Source organism: Cyanistes caeruleus, unplaced genomic scaffold, assembly GCF_971803275.1.
Source record: "Cyanistes caeruleus unplaced genomic scaffold, bCyaCae1.hap1.1 HAP1_SCAFFOLD_135, whole genome shotgun sequence".
Lineage (NCBI taxonomy): Eukaryota > Metazoa > Chordata > Aves > Passeriformes > Paridae > Cyanistes > Cyanistes caeruleus.
Genome location: NW_028255932.1, coordinates 208,091 through 225,142, shown reverse-complemented (window position 1 = coordinate 225,142; position 17,052 = coordinate 208,091). Strand labels below are relative to the sequence as shown.

Here is a 17,052-nt window from a genome sequence, read left to right as displayed (position 1 = left end):
CTCCATATCTAATTTTGCCAATTTCCCTGGGGCTGCCCACACTTGTGGGTTGACTTCAGCCTAGGCTCTGCCAGATATTTGATCTTGATCCTTGCAGGTCTAATCACCATTTGTGAGCTGTTCCTTCCTCGTGCTGGCTGTGCTGAGGCTCCCCTCCCCAGCCCGTATCCCAGAGCCGGTCCCTGTCCTGCCGCAGTGTCCAAAGGCGGCCCCCCAGGCGGGCAGGGCCGGCAGCTCCACGGGGCCGGGCAGCGGCCGGGGCGTCCCGCAGCCTCCTGGGGGCCGGGGGCCACTGCCGGCCCTGCCCAGGGGGTGCTGGGCTCAGGCAGCGCCCGGCGCTGAGCCCCGGCTGCCCCACAGCCCCGGCCCGGCCCCACAGCTCCCCACAGGCCCCCAGCCCGTGCTCCCGGTGCCGCAGCTCTGCGCCCGCTCCTGCCGCTCCCAGCTCAGAGAAACCCCCTGAAATCCTCACCTCCTTGTTTTCCTCTCCTGGAAACTGGGATACAAAGGATCTGAGTCACCTGGCAATTTCTGCGGATAAGAGTCTTCTGAAAAACATCCCAGTCCTCAGTATTTTTTTCTTCCTCCTCTTTTCCATCATCCTTTTTCTTACCCCATGGATTCCTCCTGCTGCTTCTTGCCTTAAGCACATTCCTGCATACTCCCCTTCAGCCAATCCCTTCCCAGCACACCAACACCATCCATCCCCTGTTGTCTGAATCCCTTCTGGACTTCCCTTCTTGCCCCTGTGGGTGTCCATATCCCTAGTTAGCTCTGGGACAATGTGCAAACGACCTCCACATGCTCCCAAGGGACCCTTGAGAGAGATTTTGGGGTCATCATCCCTTTGTCCAGGATGCCCTTCTAACATTCCATTTTCTTCCCTCAATGGTCTTACCTGGACCCCACCTGTGCCTCCCTGGGCCTTGGCGCCCCCCTGGAGGGAAATTTGGGGAGGTGGGAGGGGGGAGCGCCAAGGCCGGGCCCCCCCGCGCTGTGGTGGCGGGAGCGGCTGCAGTGGGGAGCGAGTGCGGGCGGAAGCGGCCGAGAGCCCAGCGCTGCCCCAGGCCGAGCTGGCCCAGCTGCATCCGTGCCCCTGCGGTGGGATGCTGTGGGACTGGGGGGGAAGAGGGAGGCGGCAGTGGGTGCTGGGCCTGGGGGCAGGAGGAGAAGGGAAGGAGAAGCGGGGTTGAAGAACAAAATGGTCAAAGGATTCATGTGGGAGGAAAAGGTGGGATTATTCAGGAGGAGAAATAGTAGGAGGAAGCAGAGTGTGAGGAAGAGTAGGAACACATGAGGAGGAGGAGCAGGAAGAGGAAGCAGCACAAGGTTCCACCCTCCCTGTATGTGCAGTCCCAGGAGTGTTGCCCTGGAGGTGACTGGGGAGGGGATCCACGATTTTGATGGGGCTGAATCTTGGTGTTTCTGAACTTTATTGGGCTAAATGTTGGTGCTTTGTTTTTTTGCAGGGGCTGAATCTTTGTATTCTGGAGGGGGTTTTTCCTGAATTTGGTGTTTGGGTAGTTTCTGATCTTTGTTTTGATGTCTCGGCTGAATCTTGATGTTTTGGTTTGTTACAGACACAAGATGCCAAATGACTTCCTGAGATGAACTTGGGCATGGAGGAACCCCCAGTCCAAGGCGCTCTCCTCTCCTTTTCCTCCTAACCAGGAATTTTCATTCCCAAGCTGTGTCCAGATGGAAGAGGAGGAGAAAAAGCCTCAGAGATCCTGCATGAGGAGGGGCTGCAAACCCAGTCCAGGGAGCTGCGAGGAGGAAAGATCCCCCCAGTGCCAGGAACACGGCCAGAGATCCAGCCGGAGCTCAGAGCTGGGGGAGAAGCCCCACAAGTGTTTGGAATGTGGGAAGGGCTTCAGAAAGAGCTCTGAGCTGCTCCAGCACCAGAGGATCCACACTGGGAAAAAGCCCTATGAGTGTGGGAAATGTGGGAAGAGCTTCAGAGATACCTCTAACCTGATGAGACACCAGGTGATCCACACTGGGGAACGGCCCTACACCTGCTTGGAATGTGGGAAGAGCTTTGGGTGGAGCGCTGCCCTGAGGGCACACCAGCGCATCCACACTGGGGAGAGGCCCTTCGAGTGTCCCCAGTGTGGGAAGAGCTTCTCCGGGAGCTCTCACTTGACCCAACACCAACGGAGTCACCAGTAAGGGAAGCCCTGTGAGTGCCCTGAGTGTGGGAAGAGCTTCGTGCGCTGCTCCAGCTCCATCCCCCATGGGAGGATGGGCGTTGGATGATCCCCAGTGACCCCCGTTGGGCAGAGCCCTGGTGATCCGTGGTCCTGGTGATGCGTGTTGGGAAGACACCTGGCTGGGAGGCTCCACATCTTCCTGGCTCCCTGTGGGCACCTGGATGAAATCAGGGGAATGAAAATCCATCAGGACACAGACCAACAATGGGAATTCCTTGGGGAGAGTGGATTTGTTAACTTTCAATCCTGGAGAACCTTTTGCCGCTGCTTCAGGAGCTCTGTGGACAAAGAAAAGGGTGTGACACCAGGCTTGGGGTCCCTGAGGAGAGCACACACACTCTGGGGGAGGCGATATCCCAACCTAAGGACCCCCTCTCACATTTTTGCTCAGGTAGAAGCCGAGCCCCAGTGCCAGGAAGACAAAGCCCAACACGGAGACTCCAATTCCCGTCAGCATCTTGCTGTGGGCAGTGTTTGACGGCATCTCTGGGGGGTCTGCAAAGGTCAGGACCTCCAGAACCTCTCAGAGACACCCCAAGCCCCTCCAAGCACCCTCCCAGTGTCCCCCAGCCCACCCAGGACATTCTGAAACATCCTTTGGGGTCACTAATTTTAAATAATTATGTATTGTAGAAAAATTAGAGATCTTAGCTAGAGATAGGCCTTTGTGGAACTAGTTTGAGTTGATGATGAAGTGAGAAGCAGGATTTGAGATAATGAGTCTTGGACTTAGGTAAAAAATTACTTGTCATTGTATGTTTGTTCAGCTGTGCTTATCATGAGAAAAGAGAAACTGATAAACGGGTTCAGGAAGATCACAGACCTTACATCTGGAAACCCATTTAAATGTCACAAGGGAGGAAACTGGAGTTGTACCAAATGTCCTTTGTAATGTCAACCATTGTAAAGGTAGAAAGGTGAGAGTGAGGAAGAACAGTTTTCCTTCATCTCTTGATAACTCCTCCTCGCCAAAACTACCCCCTCCTCAAATTACGGAGTTAACCACGCAGGCATAGTGACGTTTTAAACTCATTACCATGAATTTTAGTCTGAAGTGGAGCATGGGAGGTGTTAAGCATTAGGAATATGTATTAGTATTAATATGTATTAATATTTTGGATATTCAAGACTTCTGTAAATAGACACTGGAATCTTTTTTCAATTTGCAGTGCATATTAAGGGGATGACTCCTGCACTCTCCCAGTGCTGTGATTAAACATCCACTTTGTAACTTTAAACTGTTGGAGAGGATTTTTGTCCATTAACAGATTGATGTTGATACTGGATTGTTGCCGCCAATTTGTTTACTTTTATTAAGTTCAGAGTTGGTTTATCCCAGTTGCTCCCCCGTTATCCAAAATGGTTTGTCCCCAGTTGCCCATCATTGTAAACCCTTCCCTTTTTCCAGATTGTTCCCCATCCATCACCCCAATCCTGCCCCCGAGTCCTATCAATCTATGTAAACCCCACCTTTTGTTCCAGTTCTTTCCCTGCCTATCATGCCTTCCTTTACGCCCTATTGATTGTACAACTGCCTTCCCTCCCCCGGGTCCCTGCCATTGGTTCTGCGTATTGTAATCCCCACCCACAACTCCTCCCCTGCTGCTGTCCCATTGGTCGCTGTATGGGCCGCCCACAGTCCTTAAACCTGGCGCAGGGCGGTGCCCAGTGTTCTCGGCTCAGACCTCTTCCCTTCAATTCCGGCCCGTACCTTGTCTCCTTCCCCTACACCTGTTGGAATAAACTTGGTCCTGGGAAATTGGGAGAGCCTGAGCACTCTTTCTCCCTTCGCCACAACCCGTGTCGCCCTGTGAGCTATAACGCCAGAGCGCAGAGGAGCTCTGGAGGTTCCAGGTTGAGCCACGCAGTGCTCGCCTGGTTCCCCACTCCTGCCGCTGCCGTCGGCCAGAACTAGCCGAGGCGTGAAGGGGCGAGCGGGCAGCAACAGCGGATCAATATCGCTATTTTGGTAAATCGCTCCCAGTCTCTTCCCAGCTTCCCCAGGATCCACCAGAGCCCCTCCTGTTCCTCTCAGGATCCCACAGCCCCCTCCCGATTTCTCCCCATTGCCCCTGGACCCCCAAACCCTCTCCCAGTCCCTTCCCAGCCCCACCAGGACTCATCAAGACTCCTCCCAGTCTCTTCCCAGCACAACCAACCTCATCCCAATCCCTGCTTTCCAATCTCCTTCCAGCTCCTCCAGGCTCGCTCAAATCCCTCCCTGTGACACCCAGCACCCCCAAACTCCCTCCCAGTTTCCACCAGGAACGCCAGAACCCCATCTCACCCTCCTCAGCATCCTTCAAACCCCTTCCCAGCCATTCTTGACCCCCAAACCCCTCTCCCAGTTTAAACCAGTCTGTCTCAAACTCCCTCCCAGTTCCTCCCAGCACACCCCAATCCCCCTCTGGGCCCCCCCAGTGTCTCCCCCGCTGCCCCCGGCGCTGTGGGGGCCGGGCCGTGCCCCAGTGCCGGCTCAGGGGGTGCTCCAGGCTGCCGTGCTCCACCTGGCAGCTGGAGCTGAGCCCGCATTGCCGGGGGCGGTTTCCAGCAGCACCAGGAGCTGCTGGCTGCAGTCCCCGCTGGGGAGCACGGCAGTGGCCAGCACGTGGCCCGAGAGCTGCTGCTGGCCCTGGGAGCAGCTCAGCTGGATGTGGGCAGGGGAGAAATCCATCCGGGAGCAGAGCAGGCGGCCGGGGCCGGGCTGGGAGCTGGAGGGCACCAGCGAGATGGACACGCTGGGATGGGCACTGGGGATCAGCGGGGACAGACTGGGATGAACTTGGGGGGTAACTGGGAGAGATGGGAGAGGAGTGGTGTGGGGTCGGGTGGGACCGGGAACAGGCTGTCAGGGACTGGGGAGGCGCTGAAAGAGATGAGAGTGGATACTGGGACACTGGATGAAGGCGCAGATGTCTGGAAGTGGAAGGAGGAATGAATTCGAAATGGACTGGGAATGGGCTAAAAGGAGTGGGAGAGACTCCCCGGCCTCTGGGAGGGACTGCGGTGGCACTGAGCGGGACTGTGGTGGCACTGGGCGGGACTGTGGTGGCACTGGGCGGGACTGTGGTGGCACTGGGAGGGACTGTGGTGGCACTGGGCGGGACTGGGAATGAAGTGCGCGGCACTGGGCGGCCGAGACCAGCGCGGGGCTCTCGGCTCTGTGGATCTGCCCGGAAACTGATGAGTCATCAGAAAGGTGCGCTCTGATTGGCTTAGGGGCGGCAGATCCACGGAGGGGCGAGATGGACAGGCGGGGTCACTGGGAGTGACTGGGATGGACTGGGAGAGGCTGGGATGGACTGGGAGAGGCTGGGCTGGACTGGGAGAGCCACGGGAGCCACTGGGAGGGACAAGGGGCCCCGGGGATGGGCACACGGAAGGCTGAGGGCTCTGGGGTGATTCCCAGGGAGGTTTGGAGGGACACGGCCGGGCCCCTCTCTGTGCCCCGCGAGCAGCGGCCCGGACAGAAAAGTTCAGGAGCAGGAGGAGGTGTTTCTCAAGACTGATTTTAATCCTCATTCTCCTGGTCTGATTTGCTCAGTCCTAAGTTCAGTGCATTTCCCCATGTCGGGCTGTTGTGCCCCTGATGGTGATCCCTGAGTGACCTCTCCCTGCCCTTGTCCCGACCCACGAGGATTTGGATTTGTTTCAGTTCAGTGGAATTCGTGGTGATTTGGGAGGAGCTGGAGCAAAGCAGCTGGAAAGCACAGTGGGCTTGACAGGGACTGAACCAGGGCAGGAGTTGGGGCTGCCTCGAGTGAGCTCTCACAGTGTGAACCTTCATGGGGTCTTTCTAAGGGAATTTTGTTGAAGTTTGACATTCTTTATTAAAAAGCAGAATCACAAGGGGAGCTCCGCTTTCAGCTTGAAATGAGGGGATGGAACGTGGGCACTGAGACTTCTGTAACCTCAAGTTGTTCCTTGATCCTGGACACTTTAGCTTTGGCAATCTGAAGCCCTTCAGCAGCAATGTCTCTGCCACCCCCTGGTTTCTGGCTCAGACCCAGCTCGCAGCTTGGACAAGGTCTGGGCTTTGTCCTCTTGAGCTTTGGGAGCCTCCTGGGAAGCACCAGCCCTCCCCAGCCCACCCTTGGTAGCACTTTTTCTTTTCTCTCTCCTGACGATTTTATCCCCAAAACTGCCATGGGAACGTTGTATCCAAGCACATCCTCCAGCCCTGCACTTTCCTCCTGTGAATTCCCTGTGCAGGGAATGTGTCTGTGCTTTTCCCTGCTCTGTTCACTGACAAACAACCCTGAGCCCGTGGGACTGTCAGAGCTCCTTCATGCCATGAAATCAGGTTGTGTTTCTCATGGCATGTTCTGGAGGAGCATTTATTGGTGTGTCTTGTGCTGCTGGAAATGACACAAGAGCCAGGAAGGAACAGAAGCTGCTGCTGCCCGTTGGCTCAGGGCCAGGGAACCAAGTTGTGCTCCCGGGCAGTTGGGCCCTGCTGGAAGCAGAGCCGCGTTTCCCTTGAGCAGCTCAAGCTTGTGACAGCTCCAAACAGGAAACCTCAGCAGAAAACTCTTCCTCCAAACTCAGCTGCTTTCCCTCCTGCAGCTGTTTGGGAAAGAGCCTCAAAGCACAGACTCTGCTGGGAGCCATTGGTGCATTTCCTCCCTCCCGGCAGCAGCAGCTCCTGAGCCCTTCATGGGCTCCTGGCCCTTCCCAAACCCTTCAGCTCCCTTTCAACTCTCAGCAGTCACTAACATATGCATTTCTTTCATATTTAAACTGCATTTAAACTTCTCCTTTTCTCTCCTCTCTATCTTTTTAATCTCCTCTTTATCTCCTTTAATCCCGTCAGCACCAGTAGGATGGGGATGGAGTCTTGGGGTGGGTGTGCGATGAACTGAGGATCCAGCAGAGAAGGGCAAGGCAGAGGGGAGAGGACTCAGCCAACCCTTCTCCTGCTCTCTCCTCCCCCAGGCTCCAGCTAAAGCAAGTCAGACTGGAAAGGATCCCACAAATGCTGTGTTCTCCTCCCTCTGAGCTTGGCTGGGGATCCTCAGCTTCAGCCTGGTGCAGTGCCTTAGCTTCGCTAATTTGAGTTTTTTGGCTAATGCACTAAATTGAAGAGGTTTATTATTACTTAATCACCATTCACCTTTGCCAAGTTCTGCTGCACTGTGTCTGCTTTTCACCCAATAGACTGCTAGCTCACCTACACACATGTGCTTCTTAGGATAATATTTAGATTCATAGCTTACTCTATAAAATCACACAATTACAGTTGAAAACTCTCCACCATCTCACTCAATGCAGTTTTTTATTTGCTTATGGCATATTCTTACTTGCAGCTATAGGAACATAAGCTTATGAATTCTCGACTCAACGTCTGTGAACCTTTAGCATTGCATGAACCCAAGCTCCTTCCAAGGCTGTCAATCAAACCCTTCAGTATCTGTGGAAGTTTCTGTCTTTCCATTTCCCACAGCCCACCAAAGGATTTGTGACCCTTTGTGACAGAGGAGAACCTGCCAGGCAATTTTGTGTTTGCTGTAGGGAAGGTTGGGTTGCTCTGCATCAATTCCCAGAGCAGCGCAGAGCATTGGCTTTGTGATGTCAGGGCATGGATGCCACCTTGTCGTGGTGACATCCCAAGGTTGCCTTGGTGCACGGAAGGCCTCAGGCTCAGAGCAGCTCTTGGGCTTGCTCAGTGCAGGAGCATCCTCCTGCTTGAGGCGTTTGTCAGTGGGCAGCTGCACACTGACAGGAGCCGTGTTTGTTTTTGTGGTGGAGCAGAGTGTGCAAACTGGCAAAAATGATGGAGCAGCTCGCTGCTGCCGTTTGCACCATCTATGTCATCGGATATTCTGGATATTACCTCACCAACCTGGCACGTAAGTAGAGGTTTTCCCTGTCTGGAACCTGAGCTGGCTTTTGTAGGTCTCCCTGCTCTTTCTTAGTGACCGGGTTGCTATTGAAACACAAAGACCATGAGGATGCCCCTGGTTTGGTCAAGCTCCTGTCAACACCTTCAGCAAAACACGGGGTGTCTGTAGCCAGGGGGCTGCGGGCAGCATTTGCAGGGATTCTGTTCCCTCCACGGGAGAGCCTGTGGCAGCAGAGTCTGTCATTTCCTCACTTTGCTGGCTCAATCTCTTGGGGTGACTTTACTTTTAAGATAGCTCTGAGAGCTCGGGAAGTTGAAACTGCTGGAGGCTGATGGGAGTTTTTTCTCCTGACTAATTCCTGGCCATGGGTGAGAATTGGCAGCGGTTTTAACTATTGAGAAGTGAGATCAACCTGTGAACACCACCTGAAGATGTGAGGCCGGGAATTTCTTGCTCTCTTTGGTTTCTGGCTTCTGACGAGGTCACAGGGCTCTGTCTCGGCCTCCTCCCCCCCTCCAGGCCGGACAAGGCTGCAGAGGGCGGGGTGGGGGGAGAAACGGAGCCGGCCAGCCTGACTTGGTTTGCAGTTTCTGCCACTGAACTGAAACCTGACACCATCAACATCTGCACCTTTGGCAAGATTTTAACTCTTTTACTGCCTGCATGAGACATGCAGATTAATCCTTTTTTTCCAGAGAGAGAGAGAGAGGGAGTGATCAACCATCAGCCCATCAAAGACAGTGATGAAAAAAAATAAATTTAGAGGGGGAAGAGGAAGAAGGAGATGCTTTTAATAAGCTGAAATATTTTTCTGTTAAAGCTATGGAGATGGACAGTAGTTTTCTGAATAAAACCTCCTTTAATTCATGACAGAGTATATTGGGAGGAATGGAGTGTTTCCAAGTGAGGATTTTGAGCAAATGATGAAGTAGTTGTGACACTGTGAGATGCTGGAACAGAGGGGGAGAAGTAAGAGTTGAAGATTTGGGCTTTTAAGAAGCAAAAAGAAAACTTCTGTTTCCAGGGGGGCTCAGAAAAACAGATAAAGAGAACTTTTGTCTTTGAATAACTCATTCTTAAAAATGACATCCCTAGACTCATGACCCATAACACACCTCAGAGTGATGGGAAATGGGAGGAGATAACTGATGGCAGATTTCCTGACAGCTGGCATCAGAGAAATAGAAAGCTATGAAGAAAAATAGTTTTCTTGTGAAAAACTCCATAGATAGCAGAAGAAGACTTTTGTTTCTCTACAAAGACTGATGAAAAGACTCCAGCAGGAATTGGGACTGTTGTAAACACCAAAGTTCCAAAGTATTTTTGTCTCTATGTTGTCATGTAAACAAGGGAATGGTTGGGTAGTGGGGGAGAGAAGGGTTGTTCTGGAAGTTTTATTCTGGTTTCTTATTCTTGTAGTTTTTGTTAATGAACTTTCTTTATTCCATTTAAGTTTTAAGCCTGTTTTGCTCTTGTTCTAATCCATATCTCACTGCAAGATACAAGTAACTTTTCTAGTGATTTTTTTGAAGTTGTTGCTTTAAACCACACCAGTCAAGCAGGACACCTTTGAAAATGTAGACTGGGAGATCTTCTCAGATGCTGTTCTAAATAGGCCACGGTTCTCTCCAGTTTTCTCAAAGAATTTGGTTCCTTTTCCTTGCCCACTGCAGGTCATCTGAGCCGTGTGTTCAGAGGTGCCGATCCTGAGGTGAGTCAGAAAGGAACATTTGATGTTCCTGGTGTTTCAGAATTGTGCAGGGAACTGTGAGCTTGGCCTGTGGCAGTAGAGTGCAGAGGGCCAGCTGGGTGGGCTGAAAGAAGATCCATTTCCATGTTTAAAACAGCAATAGCAAAGGCATTGTTGGCTATTTCCTAATTTTCATTGCAGAGCTTTAAAAGAACTCAAAGCTCAGATTTGCAGAGAGAACGTTGCTTGCTGATAGTAGCCAGGGTGAACTCTCTAATTCAGAACTATTTGCAGCCTGGCTGAATTAACCCATTTTAATTTAGTTGGAGAGACTCAGAATCCCATTGCTATCAAAGCTGATGATTTGTGCTTGGTAGAGCTGGTTGTAGAAATCGAGCTGAAGAGAAATAAGGTTCTAAATGATAGGGAGCTGCCTGTCCCTAACTCCACCATCTGTCCACAGAGCCCAGAAGCAAGAGCAGACTCTGCTGTGGCTCCCTCTGCTCCTGGAGAAGAGGCCAAAGAGGAGCAAAATGAGCAAAAGGAGCACGAGCCTCCAGCTGTGGTCACAGCCCAGCCTGACCATGCCCAGACAGTAAGTGCCAGTGCTGGGTGCTGCTGTCTTTAGTGCAAGGCAGAGCTGCAAGTTTCTGAGCAGCCAGCACTTGCTGTTGCTGGCTGAGGATGCTGAGTGCTGGAGTCCTGCCAGCACCCAGCCATTCCCCCATCCCGTGGCAGCTGGAAATTGGGCTTTGAGCCGTCGTGCTGAGGCCCCAAAGCGCTGCTGCCTGCGGGTGAGCAGCTGGCTGCTTGGCTCAGGGAAGCTCTGTCTCTTGGCTTCTGCCAAGCCATGGCCAAGGGCTCACATGGCATTTCTGGGGCTCACAGGGCTTGCTTTGTTTGCTGTCTCTTTTTGGAAACCTCAGGATGACCTGGAGAAGTGTTCTGCAGTTTTCTGGAGTAATTCTTCACTTCTGCAGAGTCTTTTAGGCCACCTGTCTTTTGGCTTTTGATAAGCTGCAAGGAGATGATTGTGTTGTCCATGCAGCTGTGGCCGGCCATTCTTGTCCTGTGTGGCCAAAGAAACAAACTGTGTAGTTCTGAACCCTTCTTCTGAGGCAAAATCCACAAGTGGCAAGTTTCTCTTGATACGTTTTGTGGTGAAGTCTGCAGCTTTGGAAACTGCATTGGAGCCTAGTGTGGGGGCAAAGCTGCAAGTCCTTGAGTGCTGTCTTTTGTTGCTAAGAACCCCTTTAGAGATGGTTGTTTTTTCTCCTTAGAGCTGTTTTCCTCCTCCTGCCTCTTCTGTCCTGACACTCCCTGTTTAACCTGTAAATTTCTGCCTGTCCTAGTGAGGTGAGACAATTCCATGGTTTAGGTGGTTTTTGCTGACTTTGGTCATACATGCATTACATGACCCATGGCTTCCTTCATTGGCATCCCTAGGGGTGTGTCAATTAATTTGTTGGTGGGGCCTTTTGAGGATCTCTGTCAGTGCCACTCAGAATTCTCAGCTGACAAAAGAGGGAGGAGAAACACCTTGGTCCTCTTCCATATCCTGAGGTGGCCATAGAGGCTCTCTGACCTGCAGCAGAGGATCCAATTGCACACATCCTTGTCTCCTGACTGAGCAGGATTTCTAACAAGAGTGTAGATGTCAGAAGGGCAGGAGTGGCAGGGCAGGCCTGAAAAGGGCAGCTCCCAGGCACTTGCTCTCCATTTGTGTGTACAGAACATCGAGGCAGAGCCCCAAGCAGAGCTGCCCGAAGCTCCGATGGCCATCATGGCAGTGAAGAGGAGGCCTGAGGAAGAAAGGAGAAACATCGAGGAGGAGATGAATCTCCACTGGCAGAGAGGAAATCAACGAAACCAGGTGAGTGAAAGTGAGGCAGACACTCCACTCATGGAAATTCCTCTCTGTCGTTCTTCACAGGCCTCCGAGGAGGAGCTTCTGGCAGAGCTGCAGGAAGCTGAGGCTAGGATCAGGGCAAGAGAGAACAGGCTGGAGGAAGAAAGGAGAATCATCCAAGAGAAATTAGATCTCCTCGCTCAGCAGCAAGAGGCTCTAGAAAATCGAGTGAGTGAAAGAGCGACAGGCACAGCAGTCACTGCAGTCTGGTGCTTTCTGCCCTTCTTGCCTTTCCTCTGCAGAGCAGCAGGGGGCTGGGCTGATGCCTCTCAGTGCCATCCTGCTGTAGTGTCTATCCCAGCTGCTTGGAAGGACATTTCCTGCTGTGCTCAATCTCAGCTGCTGCCCTGGACAGTGGCACCAGTCATTTGCCCCTTTTGCCAGCACTCATCTCAAGGGATTCCTGCTGGCCTGCTCCTGCTCTCCTTGTTTCTTCAGGGCTTTTTGCAAGTGAACACAGTCCCCCAGACAGATTTGGAATACAAGCTGCAAGCTGTCTGTATCCCTTGGTGAATCTGCTGCTGTCCTGCTCTTTCCCTTTGCTCACAGTCAATGAGCCTTGGCACACAGGGACAAGCTGTGGTCTCTGACTGCTTTGTTCTCTTTGACTTGAGGTGGACGTGTTGATATCTCACCTGGCAGCCTGCGAAGGCTTCCAGCAAATGCCGGCTGATGAAGAGCCCCAAGGTCGGCGGGAGGCACAGGTACTGTCCCAAGCACAAGTGCTGCAGGCTGAGCACCTTCTGAAGATGGTGCAGGAAAAGAGGACTGAGGGGGAGGAGCTCCAACATTAGAACAAGGAGCTGCAAATGTGTCTGCAGCCCTTGGAGGGGGAAAGGGATCCTTGGGAGGAAGTGCAATGGTCGTTGTTGCAGTCATCCTTCAGAAAATCCAGGAAAATGGAATATGAAACTGGCCATCAACTTGATTAAAACCAACCTTGGGTTTTGACCATTTGGTTCCAGAAGTGGGCATCCAAAAAATCCAGCTGATGAGCTTTGCATGTGGCTAACAGCAACTTCCTAACGGCTTGCATTTGAAAAGGGAACTCGGGGTAATCTCTGCCAGCCAGCTTCCTGACACAAACTCCTTTCTTCTCTCAGATCTACACAGGCTCTTCCATTCAATCTGCTGCAGCAGCAGCAGCAGCAGCAGCATCTAAAGGAGCCTTTGTTCCCCAAGCTGAGCAGTGGAGCCGGGGCAGTTTGTCCATTTCCAGCAGTGACACATCTGCTGCTCAGCTCCAGGAGAGCCTGGGAGACTTCGTGGAGCAACTGAGTACATCTGGTGTATTTCTTGTCTGAGGGACAGTGTATTGTGTGCACGTGCCAGCAGAGCTGTAGCAAATGATCCTCCTCACTTTGGTGTCCCAGAGACATTTAGGACTCCCCACAGGAACTGCTGTGCTCTGAGGCAGCGAGAGAGCGCTCTGGCTGTTCCTGCTGCCTCTGAGGGCAGCTTGGACTGGCTCGGCTTTGCCTGGCATTCCCCTGCCACTAAAGGCAGAAGCAGGAATTGTTCTTGGATCAGCAGGAGGCTGTGGCCTAGCAAATGATCTATGCAAGTTCTGTGTGCTAGTGGCCAAACTGAACAGAGTATTTAATTCCTAAATTCTCCTTAGACTCCCGACTTCCCACCTGTTGTCAGCACCAAAAGACTTCACAGAAACTGATTTGGGATTTTGTCTTTTTGTTGTGGTTCTGTTTTCTGTGTGGTGTTTTTTATAGATTTTTGTTTTGGCTTTGGTGGTTTTTTGGTAGGTTTTTTTTTCTCCATCCTGAAAGAGCTGTTCTGCCCCATGTGTCTTACTGGTGTCATTTTTAGGACTGTTTTTATTGCCTCTACTACATCTACAAGGTTTTTATGAGAATGCTGTATTTTTGTCAGTGAGGACTCCTTTGAAACTACATCAGGTGACAGCAGAAACAGAGAGCAAGAGATGTTTTCATTGGGCCCACAATGAAGAAACAGATACTTGTATAACAATCTGTAATTAGTATCCTAGTTTTATTTTTCTAAAGATGTGTCCAAGAGACACATCGACGTGGTGTGATCAGATAAAACAGCACTGCAGGCATTTCTCAGGAGCGAGCCTGCAGCCCCTGTGCTGTGTATTCCTCAGATCCATGGCACTTTTTCATCCCTGATTCCCAGCCATTCCCATGACTCTTAGAATCCTACCTATTGGCCCAAGCCCTGCTCAGATCAGTCTCTGGGAAAACACATCAAGCCCTTTGTGATTCTGCAGCACAACCCATTTAATCTGCTTCTTGCCCATAACAGCTGCCAGTGCTGTGCTCTCAGAAAAGACCTGGTGGGGCTGAGAAAAGATCCCAGCTGATTTGGTGTCTACCTTCACCTGCAGGGACACAAAAGGGCCTTGATCTGCACCTGGCTGTGTCTGATCTCCAAGGCAATGCTGTTGTGTCCTGAACGGGGGCCACAGCTTGTCAGGGGCTCAGGCTGGCTGTGTCTTCTTGCCATTGCTTGTCAGTGCTCATGCTTGGCCTTTGCCAGCCTTGTGCTGTGCCCTGCTGTGCTCTCTGTGCTTCATTTCCTTCCAAGGACTGGACAAAATCAGTCTCTCTGCTGCCCATTTGTACTGCACAACTGCCTGTCTTGTTGCTGCTGTGCTTGCTGCCCAGCTGACCACAGAGGGTTCAGAGCCCCAGACAGCGGGGCTGCCTTTGGCATCTCCTGCAAGTTCGGATCTCTGCCTGAAAGTCAGCATCTTGCATTTTGTTTCCCTCAGGGAGGATGGTGAACAAGGAAAATCCCATCACAAAATACATTGAACTGGAAAGTCTTGGCAGAGGGTAAGTCCAACCACAGTCACGTCTACACAGCCACGGGCCAGGTGTTTCACTGGGGGAATATCCATCAAGTGGGAAGTCAGACAAGTTGTCCACATGTTTAGACAGCGGGCTTAGTCTGCCCCATCTCTCAGTACTGGCCAGAATTTGTCAAGTGTGCTCAGAAGGCATTGTCAAAGACATCTCCATGCTGCCAAGGTCTTGCCTGCAGCAAGGAACAGAACCTGGGAAATCTGCTTGTCTCTCAAGTGTGGGACAGCTCAGGATTCATTTCCTTCACATTTTTGGATGTCTCCAAATCATCTGGCCACACTAATGAAAGGAGAAGAATCTTGCTTGCCTGAAAGCACAACCTACCCCCAATGAGAGCTGTCAGATAACAGTTCTCAGGAACATTTCTCTCCAAGAGTTTGCTACAGGAAATACTCCATGCTCAGGATTAGAATTGCACAGTTTAGAAGCTGATAGCCGAGATGAAGGAATAAGCTGCCTTTTGGAGCTGAGGCAGTAAAGCCCAAGGCTTCAGGAACAGGCCCAGTGCCCAGGCACTTGAGGGGAAAATGCATCATCTGCCTTCTGGCAGACCCCTCCTGCAACCTGCAGCTTTTAGGCATTTACAGCAGAGCTCTCCTGTCTGGACTGGCTTCCACTGCAAGATCTAAATGGCTTCTCCTTTCTTTGCTGCTGTTTTTTTTCTAGGGGTTTTGGAGAGGTTTCCAGAGCACTTGACATTGCAACAGGAGGAGAGGTAAATGTCAACAGCCCCTGCAGCCTCTGCTGCTCTCCAGGCCTTTCCCCACTGCTGACAGCTGTGGCTGGAGCTTTGAGTAGAGCTGTGCTGAAAAGGCACAAGAAGCACAGACTGGAGCCAGCCTGCAAATTGCACTTGGAACAGGCTTTGTGGACAAGGCAAATCGCCAGTGGCCACACGTCCTGTAACTGACCCCCAAGGGAGCAGAGAAATGGGCTGTTGGAATGTCACTCCCTAATTACTCCGGTGATGAGGTCTAATCACAAGGCACTTTGGTTCAGCTTGGCTGTGCCATTCCAAAATCACTTGCTCCATGTGTGTTGTGGTCTCATGCTACCAATTGTCTCAAGTTACTCCTTTTCAATGTCATTTGAGGTGGCCATAAAGAAAATAAATGTGCAAGGAGTGAATAGGAAGATACTAACCATGAATGAAATCAGGATCATGGAGAGTAATAGGAGTCCCAGGATCGTGAATTACTTAGCCAGGTGAGTGGTCACGGTCCTATCCCTTGAATGTTTGTTTACATACTACAAGCATGAGAGCTTAAAACCCCACTTTGGTCAGTGGCAGGAAATAGAGTTGTTAATGATTATTTCTCTACTTATCTCCAATGGATGGGAAGAGACTGCATTTTGTCTGCATGAATCCACCCTGGCAAATGCAGACTGAAAATTGTTCAAAAACCTGCATCAGCCCTATCTTAAGAATTCAATACCTTTTAAGTTCATTGCCTCCACAGTTCTTTGGGCTTGAGATTTTCAAGTTTCTTAAATGCTGATGAACCATCCAAGAGAGGATTGCCCTTGCATTGCTGCCCCTCTTTTCCATTGCTGTGCATGCCAGGAAGACTAGGTGCTTATTTCCAGAAATGCCATGCGTGACAGGTTTTTTATCTGGGCTCTTCCTAAACTGCCTTTCTCCTTGAGACAGCACAGACTGCAAACACTGCACAGCCTAGAGGCAATGTCTATGCCTTTACTTCTGCCCTTGTCTCCAAGGGACCCAGAAACAAGAGTCAAGCAAAAAACCAACCTAGGCGTGCATGTTCACCTGCATGGCCTTGTTTCCTTTTTTCAGCTACCTTGTGCATGAGGAACTCTGGCTGGTGATGGAGTACATGGACGGAGGCACTCTGAGAGATCTCATCGACGAGATTCAAATGTCTGAAGGAGAGATTGCAGCTGTCAGTCGGGAGGTCAGGGATCCCATCTGTGCTTCCAAGGCCTTGAGCTGCATTGTCTGGGAAACAGGGGCTCAGAACGGGAGGGATTTCACGGGCCAAGCTTGGTTTCTGTGCTGCTGCTCGGCTATGGGCAAGCAAGAGCATCTCAAGGGAACTGTCTGCCAGTGCCCCTACACTCACTGGACTCACTTCCTGTACTCTTATCCCCTGCTCTTGTATTCTAGCTCTGTCTCTTGCATTGGCATTTGCACTTCTCCACTGAGAAAGGTGCTGCTCTGCTACTGTTGGAGCAGCAGGCTCTTGCTCTCAATGGCGCTGTGTTCTGCCATTCCTCCCCATTCCCCTGCAAAGGGAACCTTCCACAGCTGTTTCCTTGCTTGTGCGATGAACTCACAGCACTACTTTTTGCCCCCCTGGTTCTCTTTTCTCTCTCAGTGCCTTCAAGGACTGGATTTTCTTCACTCCAACCACGTGATCCATCGAGATGTCAAGAGCAACAACATCCTTCTCAGAACCGACGGCTCTGTCAAGCTGGGTCAGTGTATTCTTGCTCAGCTTCAGCCTTCCAGGAATGGGGGGTGTGGGGCTGCTTTCAGTGACTGCCAGCTCCCCAAAAATGCTGCTGCTGGCAGTGCAGGGGTCCCCCC

At 51.6% G+C, this 17,052-nt stretch overlaps 2 protein-coding genes across 3 annotated transcripts in view; both read left to right on the top strand.

The window, feature by feature from the left end:
- LOC147645999 (serine/threonine-protein kinase PAK 3-like) overlaps nt 1-17,052 on the top strand; it is a 134,568-nt gene that overhangs the window by 114,103 nt on the left and 3,413 nt on the right. The window lies entirely within an intron of this gene.
- The window catches only part of LOC147645993 (serine/threonine-protein kinase PAK 3-like), a 135,635-nt gene continuing 126,438 nt past the window's right edge, over nt 7,856-17,052 (top strand). For both annotated transcript variants that reach the window (XM_086874023.1, XM_086874022.1), the window contains exons 1-11: nt 7,856-8,062; nt 9,730-9,767; nt 10,210-10,341; nt 11,479-11,823; nt 12,270-12,359; nt 12,759-12,933; nt 14,408-14,471; nt 15,168-15,216; nt 15,595-15,707; nt 16,300-16,417; nt 16,841-16,940. In XM_086874023.1, coding sequence (XP_086730149.1) covers nt 7,984-8,062; nt 9,730-9,767; nt 10,210-10,341; nt 11,479-11,823; nt 12,270-12,359; nt 12,759-12,933; nt 14,408-14,471; nt 15,168-15,216; nt 15,595-15,707; nt 16,300-16,417; nt 16,841-16,940 — 1,303 coding nt within the window. In that variant the 5' untranslated portion in view covers nt 7,856-7,983. The remainder of the gene's footprint in view (nt 8,063-9,729; nt 9,768-10,209; nt 10,342-11,478; nt 11,824-12,269; nt 12,360-12,758; nt 12,934-14,407; nt 14,472-15,167; nt 15,217-15,594; nt 15,708-16,299; nt 16,418-16,840; nt 16,941-17,052) is intronic.